General features: G+C 32.4%; 1 protein-coding gene across 2 annotated transcripts in view; it reads right to left on the reverse strand.

Moving 5' to 3' along the window:
* Positions 1–24,372, reverse strand: part of BBS7 (Bardet-Biedl syndrome 7) — a 35,393-nt gene that overhangs the window by 10,202 nt on the left and 819 nt on the right. For both annotated transcript variants that reach the window (XM_032462700.1, XM_032462706.1), the window contains 12 exons: positions 23,421–23,486; positions 18,981–19,043; positions 17,409–17,584; positions 14,903–15,089; positions 13,378–13,450; positions 12,851–12,967; positions 11,025–11,155; positions 8,126–8,210; positions 7,287–7,389; positions 5,462–5,654; positions 4,298–4,372; positions 1,447–1,512 (listed from right to left, as the gene is read on the reverse strand). In XM_032462700.1, the coding sequence (XP_032318591.1) occupies positions 1,447–1,512; positions 4,298–4,372; positions 5,462–5,654; positions 7,287–7,389; positions 8,126–8,210; positions 11,025–11,155; positions 12,851–12,967; positions 13,378–13,450; positions 14,903–15,089; positions 17,409–17,584; positions 18,981–19,043; positions 23,421–23,486 (1,335 nt within the window). The remainder of the gene's footprint in view (positions 1–1,446; positions 1,513–4,297; positions 4,373–5,461; positions 5,655–7,286; positions 7,390–8,125; positions 8,211–11,024; positions 11,156–12,850; positions 12,968–13,377; positions 13,451–14,902; positions 15,090–17,408; positions 17,585–18,980; positions 19,044–23,420; positions 23,487–24,372) is intronic.

A 24,372-nucleotide genomic window follows, 5' to 3' on the forward strand; every position in this document is an offset into this window, starting at 1 on the left:
TAAATAAAAATAGTGATTTAATAGAATTTTTCCTACATACAAATGCCATGCATTTAATTTCCATAAATATGTGTGGGGTTCCATTTTTAGACTTTATTTTATTGCATTATCTATTTATTTCTGCCCTGTAAATACCCTACATTGTTTTTATCATAGTAATTTTATAGTATGTTTTACCATATGCAAGGTAAGTTCCACCTTTTCTTCTTTTTCATAGTTTTGTTGGCTCTTTTCAGGCATTTATTCTTTACTCTGAACTTCAAATTATTGTATCCAATTTAAAAAAGAGCATACCTTTTTGATGTTTTTAGGCCTACTTCCTAATTTATTGGCACAATCTTGCTCAGTGAAAATGTAATTTAAAACATTTAATTAATTTACATAAAATACACTGAGTATATTCCTTTAAAAATGAATGTGTCCCAGTTTTCCATCTTTCTTTCAAAATATATGAAAGGTGACTTATGCAGACTATAGTAAGCTGTTCAGAAAAAAAATTACATTTTAACTGGAACTTCCTAAACCTGATGTGAAAATACTGTTGTGTAACAGCATCTCTCTTGAAAAAAAACATACTTGGAGTCTCAGAACATCAGCAATACCAGGAAAAAAGTTCTAGTCCTTAATTTTTGGATCATAAGTATATCAAAAATAAATTTTAAAAAAAAGTCACACTACAAAATAGATATGTGTGCAACAATCAATATTTAATTATATAAGTTAATTTTTATAAAAATTATAGATTGCAAAAGAAAACCAGAGATTTTTTCACTGGAATAGATGCTAATGACATCACTGGAATGCAATCAGAAAAATTCAGATAATAGAAAAATATAGGGCAAATGCTCAGAGACTTCAATAATGAAATTACCTTATTTGAATCATGATTGGATCAAACTAAAAAAAAAATCACTGAAATCTGAACACCAAATATTTGACAATATTAAGGAATTATTGTTACTTTTTCCTAGGTGTAATAATAGTATTAAGGTTATATTTTTAAAAGAGTTCTTATCTTTTAGACATATGTATCAAATATTTACAAGTAAAATTATAAAATATCTTGTATTTACTTCAAAATAATTTGGAATGGAGAGTGACAGTATAAACAAGATTGTCATGAATTGATCACTGCTGAAGCCGATGTCATTACTTTTACATATGTTTGAAATTTTCCATAAAAGAAAATTAGAAAAAAGATTTCCAGTTAGAGAAAATTTAGAATTGGTAACTTTAGAGCAGGTGATTGGTTGAGTGCTAATAGCAGAGATCGTGGTTTGGTCTGAATTAAAACCTAGTTCAATGGTCACTCAAAAGAAATTATTCCAATACGCTTCATTTCAGGAAATTTAATGCAGAAAAATGATATCATATGTTGTTGCAAAATTTACCAAAGGAAAAAGAAAGCTTATACTTTCAAGGAAAGGCAACTTCAAACATTTTTACCTTGAGTTCCAGCCTCGTGGTATTTGCCTGGCACCGGTAAGTGGCAAGAAGAAAGTTGTCATTTGACTAGGAAGAATTCAAAGTTGAGGAAAAGGGTGAATCCATGTTTTTAACAATAATAACACCATCAATAATAATAATAATAGGAGTTACCATTTTTCCGAGCACCTATCATTTGGGAGGCACAGTGCTATGTGCTTTATGCTTATTCCTATGAACAACCCTATGTGGTAATTTTTACAAAATAAGTTTTAACAGATGAAGAAATTGAAGCATGAAGAGTTAGGTAAATTTCCCCTAAACCAGTAAGTAATCAAATTAGAATTCAAATTAGTATCTTTAAGACTCTAAAGCTCATGCTCTTACCATCTTGAATCTCTCCAGTAATGTTTTAAAATACTATTTTTCCAAAAATTTAATTGACAGTGCAAACTCCTAATGCTTAATATTATAAAGGCAAAAACATCAATGTTTGGTGTGAATGTATTTGACTTTCACACATACTTATAGACAACTGAGAAATACCTCATCTCTGTTTTCCCAGCAATTAGCACAATCCCAAGCATACTGCATATATTCAATACATGTTTGTTAAATAAAACTGGAGAGGTTACTTCAAGTATTGTAACTTCTTGAAATTGAATAATAAACTACTAAAAACAGAAAAGTATATCTGGGTGCATGAATTGCAAAAGCAGACAAAGCAACAGGAACTATTTGACATGAAATTTTCATGTACTGCTCTTTCCTTACTTTTAATCAATAACTGAAGAAATAAAGTGTGAATGCTAATATTAAAACATTTAAATGTTTTTACTTCAGATCATTTAAACTCATTAAGCACAGGTGATTAATCAATTTAAAAATAAAAATATTTTTGTCCAATTAAAAGGAAATCTTATGTATTTAAGTATTTATGGATAAAATCATATAGATTAAAAGAGATAAAATGTCTAGGATTACGTTCGGGATGGGGGAGGGAGAGGAAGAGGGTAAAGAGCATAAAACAAGACCGGCCATATGTTGAAGTTAGTGATGAGCACCCAGAGGTCATTATACTATTCTTTCTCCCTCTGTATATACTTGAAATCTCCAGTTTTTTTTTTAAAACCATCATTCTAGAAAATAAGTTGTAAATTAGTGTAAGATACTCATTTCAAAGAATCCTGCAGTGATATAAACAGGTTAATCTTTCACAGTAACTTAGTTGTTAAAGATTTTAAGTTTATATTAACTTGATTTTTTAAATAATCATAAAAATGTAGGTCTTGATCTTTCATGTTTTATTCTCAAAAAGGATGACAAATCATATATGATAACATAATACAACTGTTATGAAATCTTTTATCCAAAAAAAAAAAAAGAGCTTCACTCTGAAATTATTTTGAAAATTATTCCCTAATATATTAAGCTATCAACTTCGTTCTTTACCAGTTCTTTTTATCCCTCCCTTTTTTGGCCAACTCCAGCCACCAGTTCCTGCTCTGGCTTGCCTTTTCCAATGCAGCTACTCCAGACCTTGTCTTTATGATTAATTCTCTTCAGGAGCCACACTGAACTCCAAGACTGCCAGTCTAGTACTAAGCAGAAAGATGTGCTATAGAAAGCACATCCAGAAGCTCTGACATAGTCTCATTCCAGGTGCTTTGCACATAGCAAATGCTCAATAAATGTCTGCTGAATAAAGATTTAGCAAGAGTCAATTTAAAAAAAGTGAAGAAAGGCAGGCAGATGGAACAGATCATGTTCAAATGAAGGGATGTGTGAAACTGTACAGCACTGTCAAAAAATTTTGAGAACTTCAGTTTGGCAGAAATCATGTGCATGGGTGGGAAGGTAGCAGCTGGTGAGAGATTAAGTTGGCGATGTAATCAGGAGCTGAATTCCAGAAAGTTTTTTATGCTGCAGTGAGAAATCTAGACTTACATTCAGTTTGGGAAATAAGCAATCTTTAAAAGGTTTTGAGAAAAGAAATGACAGAGTGATGTTTGTACTTTATGAAGGCCTGTTTGGTGGCAGTGTACAGCACAGCCTGGAGCTGAGAGGCAATACTGGAGGCAGAGAAACTAGTGGACGAGTAGTTCAAGCATGATGAGGGCCTGGAAAGTTAACAGAAATGGAAATGAAGCACAGCAGATGTATAAGAGCAAGGGAAGCAGAGCTGACAGGAACTAGCGACTACAGCAGTCCTCCCTTATCTGTGGTTTTGTTTTTCAAGGTTTCACTTACCCATGGTCAACTGTGGTTTGAAAATATTAAGTTAAAAATTCCAGAAATAAACAATTCATAAATTTTATATTGCACATCGCCCTGAGAAGTGTGAAGAGATGTGGCGCCATCCCAGTCCATCCTGCCTGAGACATAAGTCATCCCTTTGTCCAGTCTGTCCACGCTGGATATGCTACCTGCCCATTCAGTCACTCAGTAGCCATCTGTTATCAGATCCACTGTCACGGTGTCACAATGCTTATGTTCATGTCACCCATGTTTTACTTTACAATGGCCCCAAAGCACAAGAACACTGATGCTGGAAGAAACAGTATTATACAGGGGTCACTACTATCTGTGATTTCAGGCATCCACTGAGGGTCTTGAAACATATCTCCAGCAGATAAGGGGGAACTACTGTAATTGGATTTAACAGATGAGAGAAAAGAAGGAATTTAGGGTAACACTCCAGTTTCTGAATTATCTGAGGATAGGAAGAGAGAGGAAGTAGATTTTGAGGGAAAGGTTATGAAAAGAAATATTGAAGAAGAAACATCAAACCCCAGTAGCATTTATAGGCTTTACACAAAATGGCATAACAGAAATGAAAGCACATGAAGAGTTCCTAACATTTTTTACTCACCTCAGAATCACAGTTGCTAAAGCTGACAACGGCAGAATTCTTATCTACGTCAAGTAAATCTATTGGAACATCGCTCTGCAGTCATTATTAAAAAAGAAAAAAAGGTTCAGATAGTAAACTAAAAATTTTCACAACACGTATTTTAATACGTACTTCTAGAAAATGAAAATAATAAAGAATAAATGTTGTACTATAGTGACCTATTTTTTTTTAATTTGGATTAATCAGAGATCATTGAATTTCATCTCTCACCTTCCTCTTAAAAGTATAATCTTCCTACCTATTCTTGTCAGCGCTAAAAATGTTACCATAGACTGCAAATAATCATACGGCTATTCCAATTATGTCAGTTCATTTTTATCATTTTTAATTTCACCTGTAACACAAAAAGGGGACAATTTTTGTCTCCCCTGGAGAGGTAGTTTCTAGGACAACGTGTTATGTGCTCCTAGAATTGTTTGATGCAGCAGTTCTTGAGATAGCATTACTTAAGAGAAACTTCTGCCTTTAAGTTTTAATTAATAATCTGATCTCTCCCTCACATCTTTTAAAACTTCGTCTTCATCTTCCTCTTTATTCTTTTCTCATTTTCTGATGAGTTTTCCATCTTGCTTGCCTTTCATTCATCCTACTATTATCCTTTTCCACTCCCTGAATCTCTTCTATTTAAAGAAAAATTAATTAAATATATTGACAAATGATTTTATACATTATTATCCCTAAATTTTACCATTTGATATTATCTGCTTTACCTACTGACCTTCCTAGAAACTGATGATTAATAAGCAGGCTGTACTGTAAGCTATTATTTTAGTATTTTGAGCTGAAAAATGGGTTCAAATAAGGATAATAAATACTGGAGTCTTCTAAGCTACATCTCTGTTAAGATTCTCCTAAAGGTTAGCCAAAGAACAAAATCCTTAATGTCCTTTTTGAGTCTTTCTGAAACTTAAGTCCATTAGTCTTTTGTTTAGTACATATAGGATAAATAAAAAGTAAAGCTACAATGTAAATAATCTATGTGCAAACTGATTATCTAATGGAAGATTAAGATAAACACCCAAATCATGATCTAAAACTAAAAGTGTTTCAATAATTAATGTATATGACTGGTAAGCAAAACAGATCTAGTCATAAAACAAAGAAATTAGACATTTTGCTTACCTGTATTAAGACATTATCTATTGCTGTCTGCACCTCTAAAATAAGGCTGTAACTCGCATCATCTTTATTTAATGTAAACTTGTCATTGACACTAAATGAAGGTACTGCTGATTTTGCTTTGCTTGAGTGAGAAGACTGTTGATATTTCTCTCTTTCCTGTAGTACCTTATATTGCAGATGTTCCAACTCACTCCTAAAAGAAAATATGCACAATTTTGTCACCTATAAGTATAAACACTGACATCCTTAGAATGTTTACAAAAATTTGAGACATTTACTTCTGCAAAATGGATTTTTATTAATTGAGTTAGAACTATGACACTAATAGTAACAAAATTTTGGCATGACTAATCAAATGATTTCTCATTATCTCTAATCTAAAAATTAAAACATCTACTCAGCCTCATACCAGCAATATTAATAAAGAGTTATAAGAATCAAGGCAGGCTGCAAATACTCAGTTCTAACATACAAATCTGGTTACAGTTACATATAGTACTAATCAGAAGAGAACTGACTGTATGGGAGAGGAACTATCAGATTTTATGAGAAGAAACAAAATGTGTGCCATCAGTAAACATGTACCTTTCAGTAAGACATTTTAGAGAAAGACAAAATGAGGAGGCTGCAGAGTATGAATATTTGGGGGACCAGAAGGATAATCACAAGCCAGTGGTACAGCTGAAGTTCTACCAAGTGTTGGAGAGGATTTTGCTGAGATTAAACTGTACAGACATTGCTTAGGGTTGATCCAGTTAAGGGGAAAGGCCTTATGCAAATGAAGCAAATAGTAACTGAGGTAGAACAAATGAGGCTTAGCCAGCCACAGCTTAGGGAGAAAAGCCTGGGAAGGAGCTTGGAAGGGATCTGTGTGATGAACAAAGGAAAAGATTCATTCACCTAAGAAATGTTTACTGAGTGACTTTATATGTACCTATGATCTGGTTGCTGAATGAACAAAACAGACATAAGCTTCTCTTGAGCATACATTCCAGTGGAATCAGGAGGGCGCTGACCTGGTTCTAAATATGAGGTATTTTACTGAGGATGTGAGATAGTAGTCATGTCTCTACTTGCATTCCTTCCTGCATGAACATTAGAGCTTTCTCTCCTGGTGGCTTTGGCGAACTGGCTTGTGGTGAACTTCTTGTGTACCTTTAGTGAACTAGTACTTATGGCATTTTGCTGCCTTAAAAACTTCTGTAGCCCTCAACTACCACCAAAAAAGATCAGCTCTCACTCCCTCAAGAGGTTGGCAAGGGCTGAAGTAGGGAGAACAGTCATTAAAAGTTTCAGCAACTCCCATTTCTTCATTGTATGAAGCAATTTTACTAGAGGCTGGGGTCCCTTTGCACAGGACTTGTCAAACTGAACAGGCCATGAAAGCAATCCCTGCATCAAAGGGAGTCAACATTACTCATCTCCAGTAGGAATACTTATAAGCAAAAGTTATAGATTCAGAAGGGTTCACAGGAGCAGTGAACATCAGAATTAATGAGGAACAGAGCCAGCTGTGTTGGTTTCTTTCTAATGTCTAAGAAAAAAAAACTACAACCATCTATAATAAACAAATGAAAAAATTAATTCTTGCTCTAAGAAAAAGTCAAGATAGAATAAAACATACAAAAAGTGTATTCTAACTCCAAACCATTAATCACCACTTACTGCTCATTTACTCAAACTGATTAATTTTCACTTAAAAAGGTGATAAACTAATTGTATAATTCCTTCCAGTAAAATATACTGCATCTATAAGTAAGAAAAAAAAAACAATCACACACTTCATGAAATGAAAAAAATAAAGCAAACAAAAATCCAAAACTACCGTAAAGAAGAAATTTTATTCTGCATCTCCTGATTAATTTTTAGTTCTTCTCCTGGTCCACTTTCCTTATGAATAGGCTCCGTTGTCAGACCTGTAACCCAGCCTGCAGAGAGGAATTACAGTCGTGCACTATTAAGTGTTGCTAGTGTTAAAAGAAACCCAATATACATGCCCGTTTGTCCACCAACATCAGCTCACTTAGTCTTGGACTTACTCCTTTTCAAAACACAAAACATAAAAGAAATCAAGCTGGAAGATACTCAAACCACAAAAAAGTTACTTAAGCATTTTGGATACTATTTTTGTTTTGTCTGAAATACTATATAATACTATGATAAAGAAAATCTTTCACTTCTTAATTTACAGTTTTAGTTTTCAAGTATAGAGTAAGTCAACATATTCTAGCAAATGAAAAAATAGCTGATGAATAATAATTGCCTTTCAAAAATTATTTTCATGGAAAGAAACTCTCATATAACTATTGTGGAAATACAAAAATGACTTACTCAAAAGCAAGCAAGCTTTTGTAAGAAATATACACAGTAATAAAACACAGATTTCAGGAAATACTTCTTTTTAAACCAAAGGATATCATTTTATTTTCAAAGATACTAGAGATATACTATGCATTCTTAAAAAGCATTATTCAAATATTAACTGTTATATAAATCAATACACCCACTTCTACTGTCATTTTTTAACCAATAAAGCTTTTAATGCTGTAGGTAGGAATGACTTACTAATAAACTTTTAAAAATTAATCATCAAAAGCAATTATTAAATTTATATTTTTTATTATTAATTCTTTCTTCAAGTACCTTAATTACCATTTACCTTACCTGAATATGTGGACACCACGATTTCATCATAGCCATCTTTCCCTACACAACCACCCTGGATAGATGTGACACTTTCAGACAATGTCTAAAATAAATTTAAGATCAAGTATGTCATCAATAAAATTGCACAGATATGTTAAAATAAGCCACAAAACTTATTTTCCTGTCTGCCAAGATTCAACATATATTTTTTGAATATTTATTATGTGCAGACACTGATATTGGAAAGGTAAAAATCCTGCACAAATGGCAGAAAATTCCAGTGCTTTTTAATTCGGTGAAAGAAGATTGAAAATGATTTGTACATCTGTGTACCACTTGGCTACAGTAGTCAACTACTAGTCATTTTTTAAAAAATTACATAGTCTAGTCATTTTTTTAAAAAATTACATAAGCAAAACTCTCAGTACATTTAGTTTATTATCTGAATTCCACAGACCACCTCTCATGTGTTTTCTCCAAATAGTTTTTTAGAAGAATAAAGATAATAGCTTATATGGAACGTTTAGGGAATTTGCTACTATGGAGAAAAACCAACTTTTTCAGATGGAAATGGAAAAACAAATTCTTCTTTAACAGTTGGAAATTTTATATTGCTCCTTTTTCTCCCTGAACTTTTATTTTCATTCCACTTCCCCCATATACATTTATCTTAATGTAATGTACTCATATGCTTGAAATTCTTTTACACTTCTCTGCAACCAAGACAAAACAAACTGAATTTTTTTAATCTTCTGTGACTACAAAGCTCTAAGCATTAGAAATTTCTATCATTATAATTATTAGAATTTCACAATTGATCAAGAGTTTTAGTAAATAATAATTAACCACAAAAACAAAATTCTATAGGAAATACATCTCATGAGTGGGACTTTTTTCCCTTCCAAATTATTCATGTATCACAAGTGAGTATTCTTATATATTGCGAGTCAGTTCAATTCCTATTTTTAATTTTCATAGATGCAAGCACTAATCGACCTTAGTCCCATAAAGATATTGATGAAAATAAAAGAAATTTTGTTGTAGAAAGTTCACTTGATTGTTTAAATATCTCCCAAGTCATAACCTAAAATCACCAAATCTACCACCAAAAATGTTTTTAATGATATACCATCTGACATCTGATTATGTCCTCCTCCTATTTATTGAAAACAAAACACTGGAAACCATCTGACTACAGATGGATGTTTTATCCAATCAACACAGTCACACATATTCTCAGTTTCTGAGTGGTTTATCAAGTAACTATTGTAACTTTTACTCTTTTACTCACTTAGAAGTATCTTATTTAGCCTAATGTACTCAGAAAAAGTTACAAAAATTAAAAAACTGCTATTTTTTTTTGCCAATGCAACATTTTAGTGAAATTCATTTTTCTTATGTACTTTAAGTACCTTTTTGCAGAAGTATTTTGTAAAAGATTTAGCTAATTCAACTTATATTTTAAAAAAACAGTCATATAAGCATAAAACAGGAGATCCTAGACAATATAGTACAGATATGGTTCACAGAAGTAATATCACAGAATACCAATTAGGGGAATTCACCAAAAAAAGGCCTTGGCCATTGCTCAAAATATTGGTGAATGAATATATATTTAAAAGTTTAAGTTAAAATATGATGTTTAAGGTAGGTATATATTGTCTTTTTATGATTTGCCCCTTAACTTTTTTAATTAACCAACTGTCAGTCCAGACTGTGTCAGATAAGAGAACTTCTCCTCATTAGGAAAACTATAAAGAGTGATATAATGAATCAAGATGAGGCAGCATATTTGAAGCCTTAACAAAACCTGAAAGTGGTACCTCTATCATCATACTAACAGAAAAGTGGGAAGATAGGAATTCTTAGTGTCTCACCCAGCAGAGGAGGGGACATGCTATGTCATTACTGAGGTTTGGACTAGAAGTCAAAGAGGAGATGTGGGGTCTAAACAGGAACCTCCTCAGGGGTCGATAAGAAAAAAACAGGAGATTATCAACATAGGATTATTATACACTTTTAAGCCTAAACTATTATTGGCATCATTAGCAAGGTGACTTTTTATACCAAGGTAAATTGAACAAATATGAAATAAATCTAGGAAGTAAATTGTATAATGTCTTTAATCCCCATATTATCAATATAACAATATTTTTATGCACCAAAACATCTGTATTTACTGATCTGCAGTAAAAGTTGGTACTGGAAGGAACCACTAATTAAGAAATTAGACAAAGAAAGAAAAGTTGATACTGAGTTGTGGCTTGTTGTTAAACAGCCTCAATATATCACACATTGAAGCAGGATAGGGAAACCCTGGACTGGAGAATACCACTTTACGAAAATGGAAAATTCAATATATACAAGAATGCTTCTCCATGTGACTTTGTACCTGGGGATAAACAAGCTTAATTACACTTAAAATATGTGAACTAAAAATTACTCTTATCTAGTATTTATTCATTTACAGTGGACCTTGGGTGGCTAGAAGGAAATTGCTCTTTTCCCTTTCCACTTAAGAATATTTTTAATGTTGTCTTACAATATGAAATTTATTCCTAAAACCTTATTGCTTTAAAACAACACAGTCTCATTTACGTTACCCCAACATATAAATGTTACTCCTGTAGTCTATTATGTATTATAGAAACTTAGGCAAAATATTTAATACTTTGGAAATACAATATTTAGAAACCAAATGAAGAAGCGATTTATTATTTAGCCTGAGGGCAACACTCTATTACTCACACATAAGAGTAGCCTAGAGAAGAGTTTGATAATATCAAAGCAGTAATCCTGTCAAAGCCAAACACAAAATTTTAATACATTTCATCTATTAAAACACAAACTATCATAGTCATCTCTATAATTATTTAATGAATAACAAGCATATACTCTTTTTAAAAAATGAACTTACTTGATCAAATCGTAGAACAGGCTCATTCGTATTATCAAAACTATACACCTCCACCATTCCATCATCTCTTCCAACAAGTAAATCTTTAACCCCATCACCCACAATGTCAAAGCTGTCAACACATAAAATACCTTTAAAAAAGATAAGTGATATGTTATTAATAAAACTAACATTGTAGCAAGTATATACCAAGTATGAATGAAAAAAATATATATGCCAAACCAGAATAGGAAAATAAACAAATAAACAAAACTTTGAGCATAATCAGGGGTCCTCTTTTCCATCCACATTCAGCCATTTCCAAGGCTTTAAATATAAATCTACTACATGGTAATGGCCCCTAACTTTACATCTTCAGCTCTGGCTTCTCCCCAGAGCTCCAGACTCATATATCCAAGTCCTTCTTCAGCTTCTTTTTTTAAACATCCATTTGCATCTCAAACTTCCCATGCCCCATACAAAATTCTTTATTCTTTAACCACACCCCATCAGTAAGGCTGCATCTGTAACTATCACTGCCTCAAACAAAATTCTTTATTTTTCATCACACCCCATCAATTATGCTCCTTCCCCAGTCTCCTCTCAGTATGATACCACCCAGTCGCTCAGGCCAAAAATCTAGACTGCATCTCTGATTCTTCTCTTTTTCTCACTTTCCATTTCAAACCCATTAGCAAGTTTTATCAGCTCTACCTCCAAAAAAAGAAATCACCTCTTACTTTCTATTTCCAATTATCATTAGCCTAGTCCAGGCTATTGGTTTCTCTGGTCTAGACGAGGGTAAATTAAAATAACTGTAATAGTAACTTTCCAACTAAACTCCATGCCTCCAGTTTTGACCTGTTTTCCCCCAAATCCACTCTCTATGGAGTGTTTTTGTTTGTTTCTTGATTTTGTAAATTAGGTCATGTCATACCCCACTTACAATTCTCCAATGATTTCCCACTGTACTTAGATTAAAATTCAAATCCTTTTCCAAGGTTTACAAGGACCTACATGATTTGGCTTTACTCTACCTCTGATTTCATGGCACAGTAATGCCCTGAGACACACTGATCTTCCTACTGCTCCTCAGCTGAATCAAGTTTACTTCTGTCTCAACTCCTCTGCCTTTATTTTTTCCTCTTCCTTGACATTCTTTTCCCCTAAATCTCCTACACTACTCACTCATTTCCTTATAAAGCAGATCTCAACTCAAAATTTACCTCTTGTAAGACACCTTCCATGATCCCTCAGTCTATAAGTAGCCTTCCTTCTTCCACCCATCACTCTCAAACATATTACTCTGTTAAATTTTCTTCAGGTGACTAATTGAAGCTATCCTATTTATTCATTTGTTTATCCTCTCTCTCCCATAAAAAGTATTTGTTGAAGGAATAAAGGAACACATGAATAAATATGCTGTACCTATAAGTAGCCATCTCACCACCTACCAAGTCAGATATAAATTCCCCTTAGAAAGGTATAAATTCCTTAGAAAACAGGACTACTCCCTGACCCACGGTACTTCTTTGCCTCATACCAAGTACTCCCAAATTCCAATTAATTAACTCCCTACACCAAACAATGAAAAACAGATTTGAGCATAGACTGATGTTACAGATGGAAATCAGTCTATAAATTACTGTTAGCATTTCTTACTTTAAAACATTATACCCAAAGTATGGTAGGCCTGTTAAATAAACAAATAGTAAATAAACCTGAGGTGGCTCTGTAAGTTGCTAAATCTGCTATAAATATTAATAAATAAAACAAAATGAAAACTATAATTTAGGATACTTTATTTAATAATCACTGAAATTTCAGAATCTACATGAAGAACATACCTCCCCTCTTCTTCTCATTTCGAATTTCCCACTTGTGTAATGGTCTAGAAGCAGTGATTTGAATAAGCCCAAGTTTTCCATCTGATGTTCCAAACAAAAGGTCTTCTCCAGAGTCACCTAGTTATAATTAAAATCAATATATAACAGTTATCCCATAACTCATAATATCTCTTTAAAATTAAAACATTTTCATATATATTAACTTTCATGGAAAAATTTCACTTAAAAATACTAAAAGACAGATTTTAATTAATTGAATTAATTTGGAAGGATGGTCATACATTCAGAGAATTTTATGATCATAAGAGATAAGATCTCTCCTCATCAACTAATTTTAAGATGAGGAAACTGAAAATTAAAGTTCAATAACTCATTACTGTTAGTTACTGGCAAGTTAGAAGACAACTATCTCTTTCTACAATTTCCCGTTTTCACTTAATATATAAATGACTAAAAATCTGAAATATCTAGACTTAAATAATATAACTCTCTTCCTATTAGATTATGAAAAATGAAACTCTGATTACCGCCATTTCCATTGTGCAGTGCTAAAACAGTAGGTGGGCCAGGAACTTCAATTTCATACATCACATCGGATCCCTGAAGAACAAGTATTTTAAAACTAAAACAGAATACAAACTTAAAATAATATAGGAACTCATTGATAACATCAATATTTATATAAAGAACCCTAGAATAAAACTACTGAAAAAAAATTAGGTTATGAATATCAACTTGGATTTGTTAGCAATTTTGCATATGTTAACTCATTTTATAATAATACATGTGTGTATATACACATATATAGATAAAGTAAAAAGATCAAGGAAAGAAACATTAAAAATATTCTCCACTTTCAATACTTTTTCTTTTAAGTACTTTGTTTACCTGAAAACTTGGTACTGGTAAATCTCCCTATCAAATGTTTCCGTGAACAAGCTGTTTCTTTAGTCCTCTCTAACTTGAGAGCTTTACTTAGAGCACATTCAAACAGACCCAGAATTAATTCCTAAGGAAAATTCTGGCCTTGCCTTGGGTATTTCCAAAACCCACTCCAGTAAGAGGCAGAATGACCTGCTATTTGGATAAGTAAACAAGTTAAATTCTTTTATTTGTCTTTTCTTCCATTTTGCTGCTTATAATCCTTTCATTTAGTGTATGGTATTTGTGAAGCTGTCAAAGAATAAGGCAGAAATCATCAATTCACATGGAAAAAATATCTATGATAAATCATTCAATGAAAAAATATTCATAAAATTATAATAAATATAGTATATTATTATTGTTTAAAAATGTTAAACATACAAGGGGAGAGTGGCATAGCCAATTGGTAGAATGTGTGCTTAGCATTCACAAGGTCTTTCACAATCCTCAGTACCTCCATTAAAAAAATAAATACTTAAATAAATAAACCTAATTACCTCCCCCTCCAAATTCACAGATATTTACATCTAACTATATAAACACAAAAGAATACACACAAAACTGTTTAAAAAAGGTTACCTTTGGGGCAACAGATTGCCCACAAAGGTAGATGGGGAGTAGGGGAGAAGCATGCAGGGCAGAGGAAAGACTTACACTTTTTACTTTCCACAAATCCTTAGTGATTTTTTTTTTTTTTACAATAAGCATATGGATCTCTTCCTATTAAACAAAGCAGAATCCTAGAATGCAGCCAGATCAATCTGTAATTGAATGAGAGCTAGCTCCTATTAAAAGTCTTACTCAAACAATTCGTATTTGGGAGCACAAGCTTAGGGGAGAAATCAATCATTCATGCTGCTAGAGTGAAATTTGAACATTACTTTAATTTCCCATAGAGAAAAAAACACTTCATAGAATCACTGGATTTTTCCTTCTATAAAAGGGCTAATGCCGAGAAATGGCTCTCTGACTATGAAGTTCCAAATAGTGAGATAGCTTGTTGTGGCACAGAATAACCATCTAGACTTTATTCAATTGCACTGTCATCATCCTAATGATGTTCTGATTGTTCATCAATATTCATTTACTTAAATTATGAAAAATTATAAAAAAAAAAATAACAGCAACCTGTAAAACTCTAAGCACTCTGTCCTGGCAGGCCAACACAGGAACATCACGAAGTACTCTTTCCACTGGAAGGCAGATGACGTCATTGATTTTGTCCCCAGAAAGGTAATAATGTTGGTCTTTGCAATCACAATAATGGTTATAGATGTAACTTGCACTGAGAAAAAGGTCTGAGCCAGATATGTGCCTAAGAATATTAAAGTAATTTAAGATATCCACATTTTAAAAAATAAGCATAGGAAACTCCTGAATTATTTTCAGAGATAAAAATAAAAGTTTATTTATATACAGTTTACTATCATTCTACCACAAACTCAGAGAACAGTTTGTTTTTCATTTTCACCCACTTAATTTCTAGCCCTTTAGTATAACACTGATTTTGAAAGCTGAAAATGAGAATCTTAATGCCTCAAGCTTCTAAAAAACTGAGCTCAGGAAAACTGAAAACAAAGACAAGATTATAATTTAATTGTCTGTATCTGAAGGCAATCTATCAAAAAGTAACTTTTTTGAATGTGTACTCTGTGCCAAGCACTGTGCTAAGTGATTTACATGTATTATCTCAATCCTCAGAACTCTATAAACCAGGGACCATTATTAGCCCTTTTTAAGGGTAATGATAGTGTTAAGTAACATTCTTTCCTAATGGCATACAACTAGTAGATAGTAGAGCAGAATGCAACTCAGATAGTTTTTTACTCTACAGTTTCTTACTAACACACTAAACAGCCTGAAAAAGGCTATTTGAAGTTAATCTACTTGAAACTAAATAATAAATATTGGAAAATGATTTCATTAGAATTTTAATTTGAAAAAAGAAGTAAGTTCATTTCAAATTATATTTAACAAAATTTAAATAATAGTCATAACTATGTTCTAATTCTTAGAATAAATCAAGTTTTCACTGGGGGACCTGAAATATTTTGACAAAAATTATATACTAGTATATTATCTTTCACTTCTAGATAACTTTCACCATGTGATCATAAAGAGAAGAATATTATTTGAAGGTTTCACCTATTTCTCCATCTCTAAGGTCTATTTAAATTTTTTGATACAATTATTCCTTATCCTATAATGATCCTCACTGATTTTATCTTCTTTAATTATTATTTAAGTGGCTTCACTTTGTGGCTCTGCATATGATTTCAGCAATCCTCTTAATATCATTTTTATCAACTTGAAATTCTGTATCTTTTTCAAGATTTGAAATCCATATGTATTTTATATGCATTATATTATTCAAAGCACTACTTGGCAATCACTATTGCTGACAAGAGTATAGAAACATTAGGCAGGGAAGGATTCATGAGTGGTAATCAGTTTTATAAGCAGTCAGTGTTCTTATTGAATATTTTCAAGTTATAATCTTGTTTTCCCATGCAACCTTATAAATGTGGAGATTCAGATAATAAATTTTTAAAAATTAAGTGAAGAAACTTTCCTCTCCCACTCAAGTAAAAACATTTAAGAAACTAGCAAAGAGGCTATTGGCTGGGAAACTCCTTATCTTCCTCACACCTCAGCCCACATTCATTTCTGAATGTAGAGGTATGCCAATAATTAATTAGTTTGGTTTTAGTATTTCACAATTATCACTGGCCATGTCTATCTAGAAAAGCATTTCAAAAGAATGACATTCTTGTTAAACTACTGAATTGCTTCCACTTACCATTAATTCTTATCCAATCTCACCAAAGCAAAATTTTACAGCCCAGATACCAGGATGCATGCTATCTATGCATTATATAAAATTACACAAGACAGCTATGAATTGCACTGAACTCTGAACTGAATCAGCAGTTTCCAAATTAAGGTCTGGCTACTTATACAACACGGCTGCATAGGATTCAGATGAAGAACTTTTTCCTTTTAACCCACTCCTAATACTTCTGATTCTGCAGGTATGAGGTGGGACGAGGAATCTACTGTTTTAAGCTTCCACAGTATTCTCCAAAGTAGCAGGATTGAAGAACAGTGGATTAGATAAACTTTAAAGCCCCTCCCAGCTCTCCATGATTAAAAAACTAAAATTTTAATTGCAAAATTTCACATATCAGGGAGCCATTTAGGGAGCTATTTTTCACTTAGAGTCTTACCTGACTCATCTGAAATTATATTTTTTTGATAGTCACTAACTTTTATGGCCAGCCTTTTAACAAAATGATAGTACCTCAAAACCAGAACTACCAGAGACAGCAAAGCAATGGAAACCTAAATATCTGGAGATTTCTTTCACTTCTTTTACACTCTGATCATGAATCATAACTGGACCAACTAGTCAAAACTGAATCTATAAATACTATGAAAGTCTTAAAAAGGAAACAACATATCAACAACGAATTGATTTTTGTATTGATTCTAGGTCAAATTTAATTTCTGCCTAATAAAGTACCTTTAATTATTTCCTAGATAACCTATTAAGATATGATACTTAATCAGATGTCTGCCACCTATCCAAAATATTTTAAGTGGACATGTAAAAACAAAAAGAGAATAAACATACATAGCTTTAATGCTTTCAGTGAGGTTTGTTTCAAAAGAGAGGAACTGTTTTCCTCTCTTTGTGAAGCCTCTAATCTCAGATCCTGCAGCAATAAAAATTTTCTCCTGGGGTGTGTTAAGAACCCCTCCTAGTTCCAGCCTTGCAATCTTCTGCCCAGGTAAAGTCTTGAACACTGTCTGCAAAAATCATTGGGGAAAAAATTAGGTACATAAATTTATTGCAAGCATTTTCCTTTACTATAAAAAATTCTGTGATTTTAAACCTACAAAATATTATAGTTCTACAATAAGGAACACCTTTAAGTGCAAATGTATTTACTTTAGAGGTCCTCTGGGGTTTTTTTGCTAAACATCTTCAAACTTTGTAATGTTTATTCCCACACATATTTCAATGACATCATTAAAATCTAAACTCTTGCAATTCAAAAGTATGGCCCACTCAGTAGCAGCATTAATATCACTCACCTTATCAGAAATGCAGGCTTTCAGGCCCAACCTCAGATCTACTGAATAAGAATCTGCATTTTAACAAGATTCCCCAGCTGGTTCCAATGGACTTGTTTTTACACTTCAGTCATCTTTTTAAAACTCATCTCTCCTGGTTGCCTTACAATGTTATAAATTTTGATAGTACAAATGAAGGACTACAGAATTTCCTGAAAACCTGAGTGTATAACTTAATACCTCTCTATTTAATTGGAAATAACATTTGCATTATTTATTTCTTCCTGGTTGTTTTCTATTTTATTATTGACATCAGTTTCTTCCCTTCCCCCCCACCCCCATTGACTTCATCTACAGAGAATAAAATATCTGGAAAAATATACAAATAATGAAAACACTCAGTTTCTGATAGTTTTTACCCTCTTCATCTTTTTACAAATTCCATATAATGCATAATGAATATAAGAATTCACATTTCAGACCAATCACTTGTAAATTATGATCTGTGAATATGATGATGTAATAACCACTTCCTTGATTAGGCTCCATTAAGTGGCAACGTGATGTGACAGTCACTTCCATGTTACATTATATTACATAAGACTCCATCTTAGCAGACTGGACAGATTTTCCTGTTGACTTAAAGTAAGTCACCTCGTTGTAAGTGTGCCTGTGAGAAGACCACATGACAAGGAACTGTGGGGGCCTCAAAGTGCCGAAAGCAGTCCCTAGCTTACAGACAGCAATAAAATGGGGACCTCAGTATAACAACAATAAAGAACTGAATTCTTCCAACAACCCTGTGGGCTTAGAACAGGACACTGAGCTCCAGAAAGGAGTAGAGCCTGCTGACATCTACACTGCAGCCACATGAGGCCTCCAGTCTAGACTCCTGCCCCTGTGAGATAATAAATGTATGTCCTTTTAAGCCTCTAAGTTTGAGGCAATTTGTTACACAGCATAGAAAATGAATACATTGCGGTAGGCTGTCACAGGTGTTTTGCAAATGGCTAACAAATGACTCTTATGCGGCCTGCAGCCTCATACTTCATATAACCACTTCCCTCATAACCCATTTTATATTATGCCTTAGAAAAATTTTACAGGAGCGTTCAAAAGCTACACATACCACTGCTTCTCCCTTCTTCATGCCAAAGCACATAATTACTCCATCATGATCTCCAACAACCACCTGTAAAAGAGTTAATAAAATCTAAAATTACAATTATTATGCCCTGATAACTTATATGGGGAAAGCAACATTTGCAATATGTAAATTATGATTTTAAAAGTAGAGATCAGAAAATCTAGTAAAGATATCCCCACAAAAAAATAATCCTCCAAAGAATTATAAGAAAGGGTCAAAAAGGCGGCTATGAAAAGCTGTTATGGAAGTAGCTGGCCTTCCGTTCTGTTCCTCCAGGTTAAACAGAGCAAAAGAATCGGGACAGAAATGGAAAGGAGGTCATTTTTTTCCCCTTTAACTGGAGCATAAGAACGTTTTAAGATTAACTTTCAAAACAGATTATCAAAGTAATGTTGTGACTGACCTACTTGATATTTTAAAAACCTTTTTATGGAAAAATTTTAACATATGCAAAAGTAGACAGAATATTATAATGAATTACCATGTATCCATCACCTATCACTCAGCTTCAATAATTATCAACATGCGGCCAATGAATTATTTTGAATTAAATACAGAGGGAGATTTTGACACCTCTCTCTCAGAAATTGATAATCAAGCAAACAAAAGATAAGGATATAGATTAGAAAAACGATTACCTTTGATCTTATATATATATATATATATACACACACACACACACATATATACATTGTGTGTATACTATGTATACAGTATGTATATGTATCTAATACACATATACACACACACACACATATGTAAATATGTATATATGTGTGGGGGATTACAAATCCCTTCATGTATTTGATGAAAGCTGGGACTTTCTTCCCAGAACAATGAACATTAGTAAATAATTATGCACATATTTTCAGAAGATTTACAGACCTTTAGTATTGCCAGAATTTTTTTTTCAGATGAAAAATACATAGGAATAGTTAAAGTTTTGAAATTTTTGATAATACACTTCTCCAATAATTTGTAAATAAACAGTAATCTATTACAGGGATTCCCAAAGTGTGGTTCCTGGACTCCTGGGGTCAATAAAACCTTCTAGGGAATCTTTCAGGTCAAAACCATTCTAAGTAAGTCTTTATTTTCCTTTTTCCCTAGGTTGATATTTGTGATACTGGTGCAGAAGCAATGGTAAAATTGCTAGTATATGGCAAGAGTCAAAGCAATGACAAACTATAATCACTGTAATCTTCATCACCATTTGAGAGTACAGAAAAAAATTCCATCTAGTTTCATGTAATATGTCCTTAATGAAGCAATAAAAATTATTAATCTTATTAAATTCTGATGCTTGAGTACATCTCTTTTTAACATTTAGTGCGAGAAAATAGAAAGTATGCACAAAGCACCTTTGCTGTGTACAGGAGAGCACCTGTGTGATTGTTTGAGTTACAGGCTGAACTGTGTACTTTTTTTCAAGAAACACCATTTTTAAGAATGAAAGTACAACAGACAGTGATTAACAACCAGTAATAACAAGTTGTTATTAACACTTGGGTATTTGGTAGACTTTTTTAAACTGAAGGAAGTGATCTTCTCATTTCAAAGGAATATGTTTCCAAAGATAAAAGTTGAGCTTTCAAGTAAAAATCAGTATCTGCCACCATAAGCTTGACAGCTATGTGATACTCAACAACTTTTCTGATGAGATTAGTAGTGATATCAACAAATGTGATTTGTTTGATGTTCTATAATAAAACATGTCAACATTTACAGGATGCTATAAATCACGTATGGTTTTAAAAGATCCATTCAAAGTACCAAACAGACCAAAAGTATTTCAATATACCACAATACAAAAAGCTAATCAATACGGTTTTAGATTCCACATTGTTTAAGAAACTAATGTTTAAGAAACTACTACTTATCAAGCTCAGGTGTCGTATCAAATATGAAGAGCCAAAATTTATATGGAATTGCTATTTAAATACTCCTCTCTATTTTCTTTTTTAAAAATACTTTTAATTGAACTATAGTCGATTTACAATGTTGTGTTAAGTTCTGGTGCTCCCTATTTTCAACTACGTATCTATGTAAACTGGATTTTCTTCATATACTTCAACCAAAACAACATACAGAAACAGGCTGAATGTAGAAAACAGACATGAGAAGCCAAGTGCCTCTGCTTAATGCCAGAATAAAAAATTTGCAAAAATGTAACACAATGCAACCATTCTCATTAAATTCTCTCTGTTTTTGAAAATAGTTACTTTTCATTAAAATGTTATTTATGTAAACATGCAATGTGTTTATTTTTTAATGAAATGGTAAATATTTTAGACATTTTTTGGTTTTAATTTTAATATAGTAAGCATTGATAGATATAACCTAGGATCCTCAGTAATTTAACACCATATACAAAAATAACTCAAAATGGATTAAAGACCTAAACGTAAGACCAGATACCATAAAACTCCTAGAGGAAAACATAGGCAGAACACTCTTTGACGTAAATCATAGCAGTATTTATTTGGCTCTGTCTCCTAAAAAGCAAAGGAAGTAAAAGCAAAAGTAAATAAATAGGACCTAATCAAACTGAAAGAGTTTTTGCACAGCAAAGGAAACCATCAATAAGGCAAAAAGACCAGCTATTGAATGGAAGAAAATATTTGCAAATGATATGACCAATAGGGGTTAATATCCAAAATATATAAATAGCTCATAGAACTCATCAAAAAAGCAAACAACCCAATGAAAAAAATGGGCAGAAGAACTGAACAGACATTTTTCCAAAGAAGAAAATGCCGATAGCACATGAAAAGATGCTCAACATCACTAATCATTAGGAAAATGTAAATTAAAACCACAATAGGATGTCATCTCACATCTCTCAGAATGACTATCATCAAAAAGAGCACAAATAACAAATGTTGACAAGAATGTGGAGAATAGGGAACCCTCGTACACTGCTGGTAGGAATGAAAATTTGTGCAGCCACTGTGGAAAACAGTATAGAAGTTTCTCAAAAAACTACCATACAATCCAGCAATTCCACTCCTGGGTAAATATCCAAAAGAAACAAAAATGCAAATTCAAAAAGATACATGCACCCCAATGTTCATAGCAGCATTATTTACAATTGCCAAGATATGGAAGCAACCTAAGTGTCCATCAACAAATGAATGTATAAAGAAGATGTGGTATACACACAATGGAATACAACTCAGCCAGAAAAAAGAATGATATTTGCCATCTGCAACAACATGGATAGACTTAGAGGGTATTATGCTAAGTGAAAAAAAAAACCATAAAAAATAAAACAAACTAATGAATATAACAAAAAAGGAGACTCACAGATATAGAGAACAAACTAGTGGTTACCAGTATGGAGAGGGAAAGTGGGAGGGGCAATATGGAAGCAGGCGATTAAGAGGTACAAACTATTATGCATAAAATAAGCTACTATGATACACTGTAGAACATAGGGAATATAGACCATATTTTATAATAACTATAAATGGAGTATAACCTTAAAAATTGTGAATTGCTATATTTTACCTTATATAATATTATCTAACTTCCACTTATATAATATTGTACACCAACTATACTTCAATTTTAAAAATTAAATAAATAAATAAATAAACTGATCTTTAAAAAAAAAATGTAAAAGAGTCTTGAGACCAAAAGTTTGAGAAGTGTTGATTTAGCAGACTGAATACAATAAATGACAGTCAAAAATCTGTTGATTTATTTTGATAAAATGTCAATTTATAGGAATACTATATTTATTTTGCAGCTATTAAAACAATCCTATTAGTCTACTAAGAAATTATAATTATCTTATGGAAATCATAGGATTAATGTTTCTATAAAAATAATCAATATTGTTAGTTAAATATATAATGTTTCTATAAAAATAATCAATATTGTTAGTTAAATATAATGTTTAACATCAAAATACTTAATTATTTTTAAAATACAATAAAGTTTTTAAAAAGCATTTTCTCTACAGACTCTTGCGTTTTATATTTCTTTTTTCATATACCACAACCTGGTACACATAAGTACACACAGGATAAATTATTACCAGAAAAATGGAAGATGGTTTTCAATGAGTTTGCTTACACTATTTACTAATTGTACATAATTTACAATGACCTTTAATGAAAAAGAACATGAAAATGAATATACGTATGTCTATGTATGACTGAAACATATGCTGTACACCAGAAATTGACACATTGTAACTGACTATACTTCAATAAAAATTTTTTTAAACAAAAAATTATAATGCCCAAGAAAATTGCTGTCTGTAATGTTTCTAATATTCAAACCTCTATTCAAATTAAAAGAATTCATTTCCATTTTATTCTTGGAATTAAAAACAAATAACTTATCAATAAAGAAGGAAGTATAAAACTCTCCTCTGTCAGAGCTAAGGAGATATGGAGAAGTCAGTATCTCTACCTTTTGTGTAGCTCTACATCTTGAGGCAGGAAGTAGCTTCATAGTCTTCTGAGAGGTCACTCCCACCTAAGGAAACAAACCAGCCACCTAGTGAAAGTCTTCTGATACATCAGAGATTAAAAGGACCAGCAGATTCTAATCATAGTAATCCTTATTTTTATTGTAATTACTTATGATATGAAATAATTATCATCAGCAATGAACTTATTTTCTAATGAAATATGCCACAGAAGTCAGAATATAGGAAACAACCAAAAACAGTAAAATTCATACTATGAAGTTGTCAAGCCAAAAATAATTATGTGACATTACTGGCAAGATACTTCACACACATAAAAATATTTTTAGAAGCCTTCTTTTACAACTTCAGACAGTTGTTAAAGAGTTTTTGTAAAGTAATTAAAAATCTTTGGAAATAGATTTGTTATTATTAAAAATGCAACACAGAAGATTTTTGCTAAAATACCAAACATGCAGATGACAATGACATTCAGTCTAACTGATGATGAAGATTATTTTACAAATATGGTTTATTCAGCAGGGAACTATCACTAGTGGTGCACAGTTAGGGGAGGAGGCTGGGACCAAAGGGAGAGAAACTGTAGAAAACAACAGATCATGAAATAATTTACATATAATATAGATCTATCTTTTTATTCTGTATTCTAGGGAGTAGTATTAAAGTTTAAACTAATCTGTTTAGATTTCTATCTTTGAAACTCAATCTAGCAAGCGATCTGAGAAAGGTGAAGCTGGAGGCTAGGACCCCAATTAGGAAGCTATTTCAATTATCCAAGCAATAGAAGATGAGGATTGAACCGCGGATAACGGAGATGGAGGGAGAAAATGGGACAGATTCAAGAGATATTCAGGAGATAAAAGCAGCAATATGTGGGGACCAGTTAGATATGGAAGACATTAAGATGGGAAGTACCTAGCAAAACTCTGAAGG

Source organism: Camelus ferus, chromosome 2 (genome assembly GCF_009834535.1).
Source record: "Camelus ferus isolate YT-003-E chromosome 2, BCGSAC_Cfer_1.0, whole genome shotgun sequence".
In the NCBI taxonomy this organism is placed as follows: domain Eukaryota; kingdom Metazoa; phylum Chordata; class Mammalia; order Artiodactyla; family Camelidae; genus Camelus; species Camelus ferus.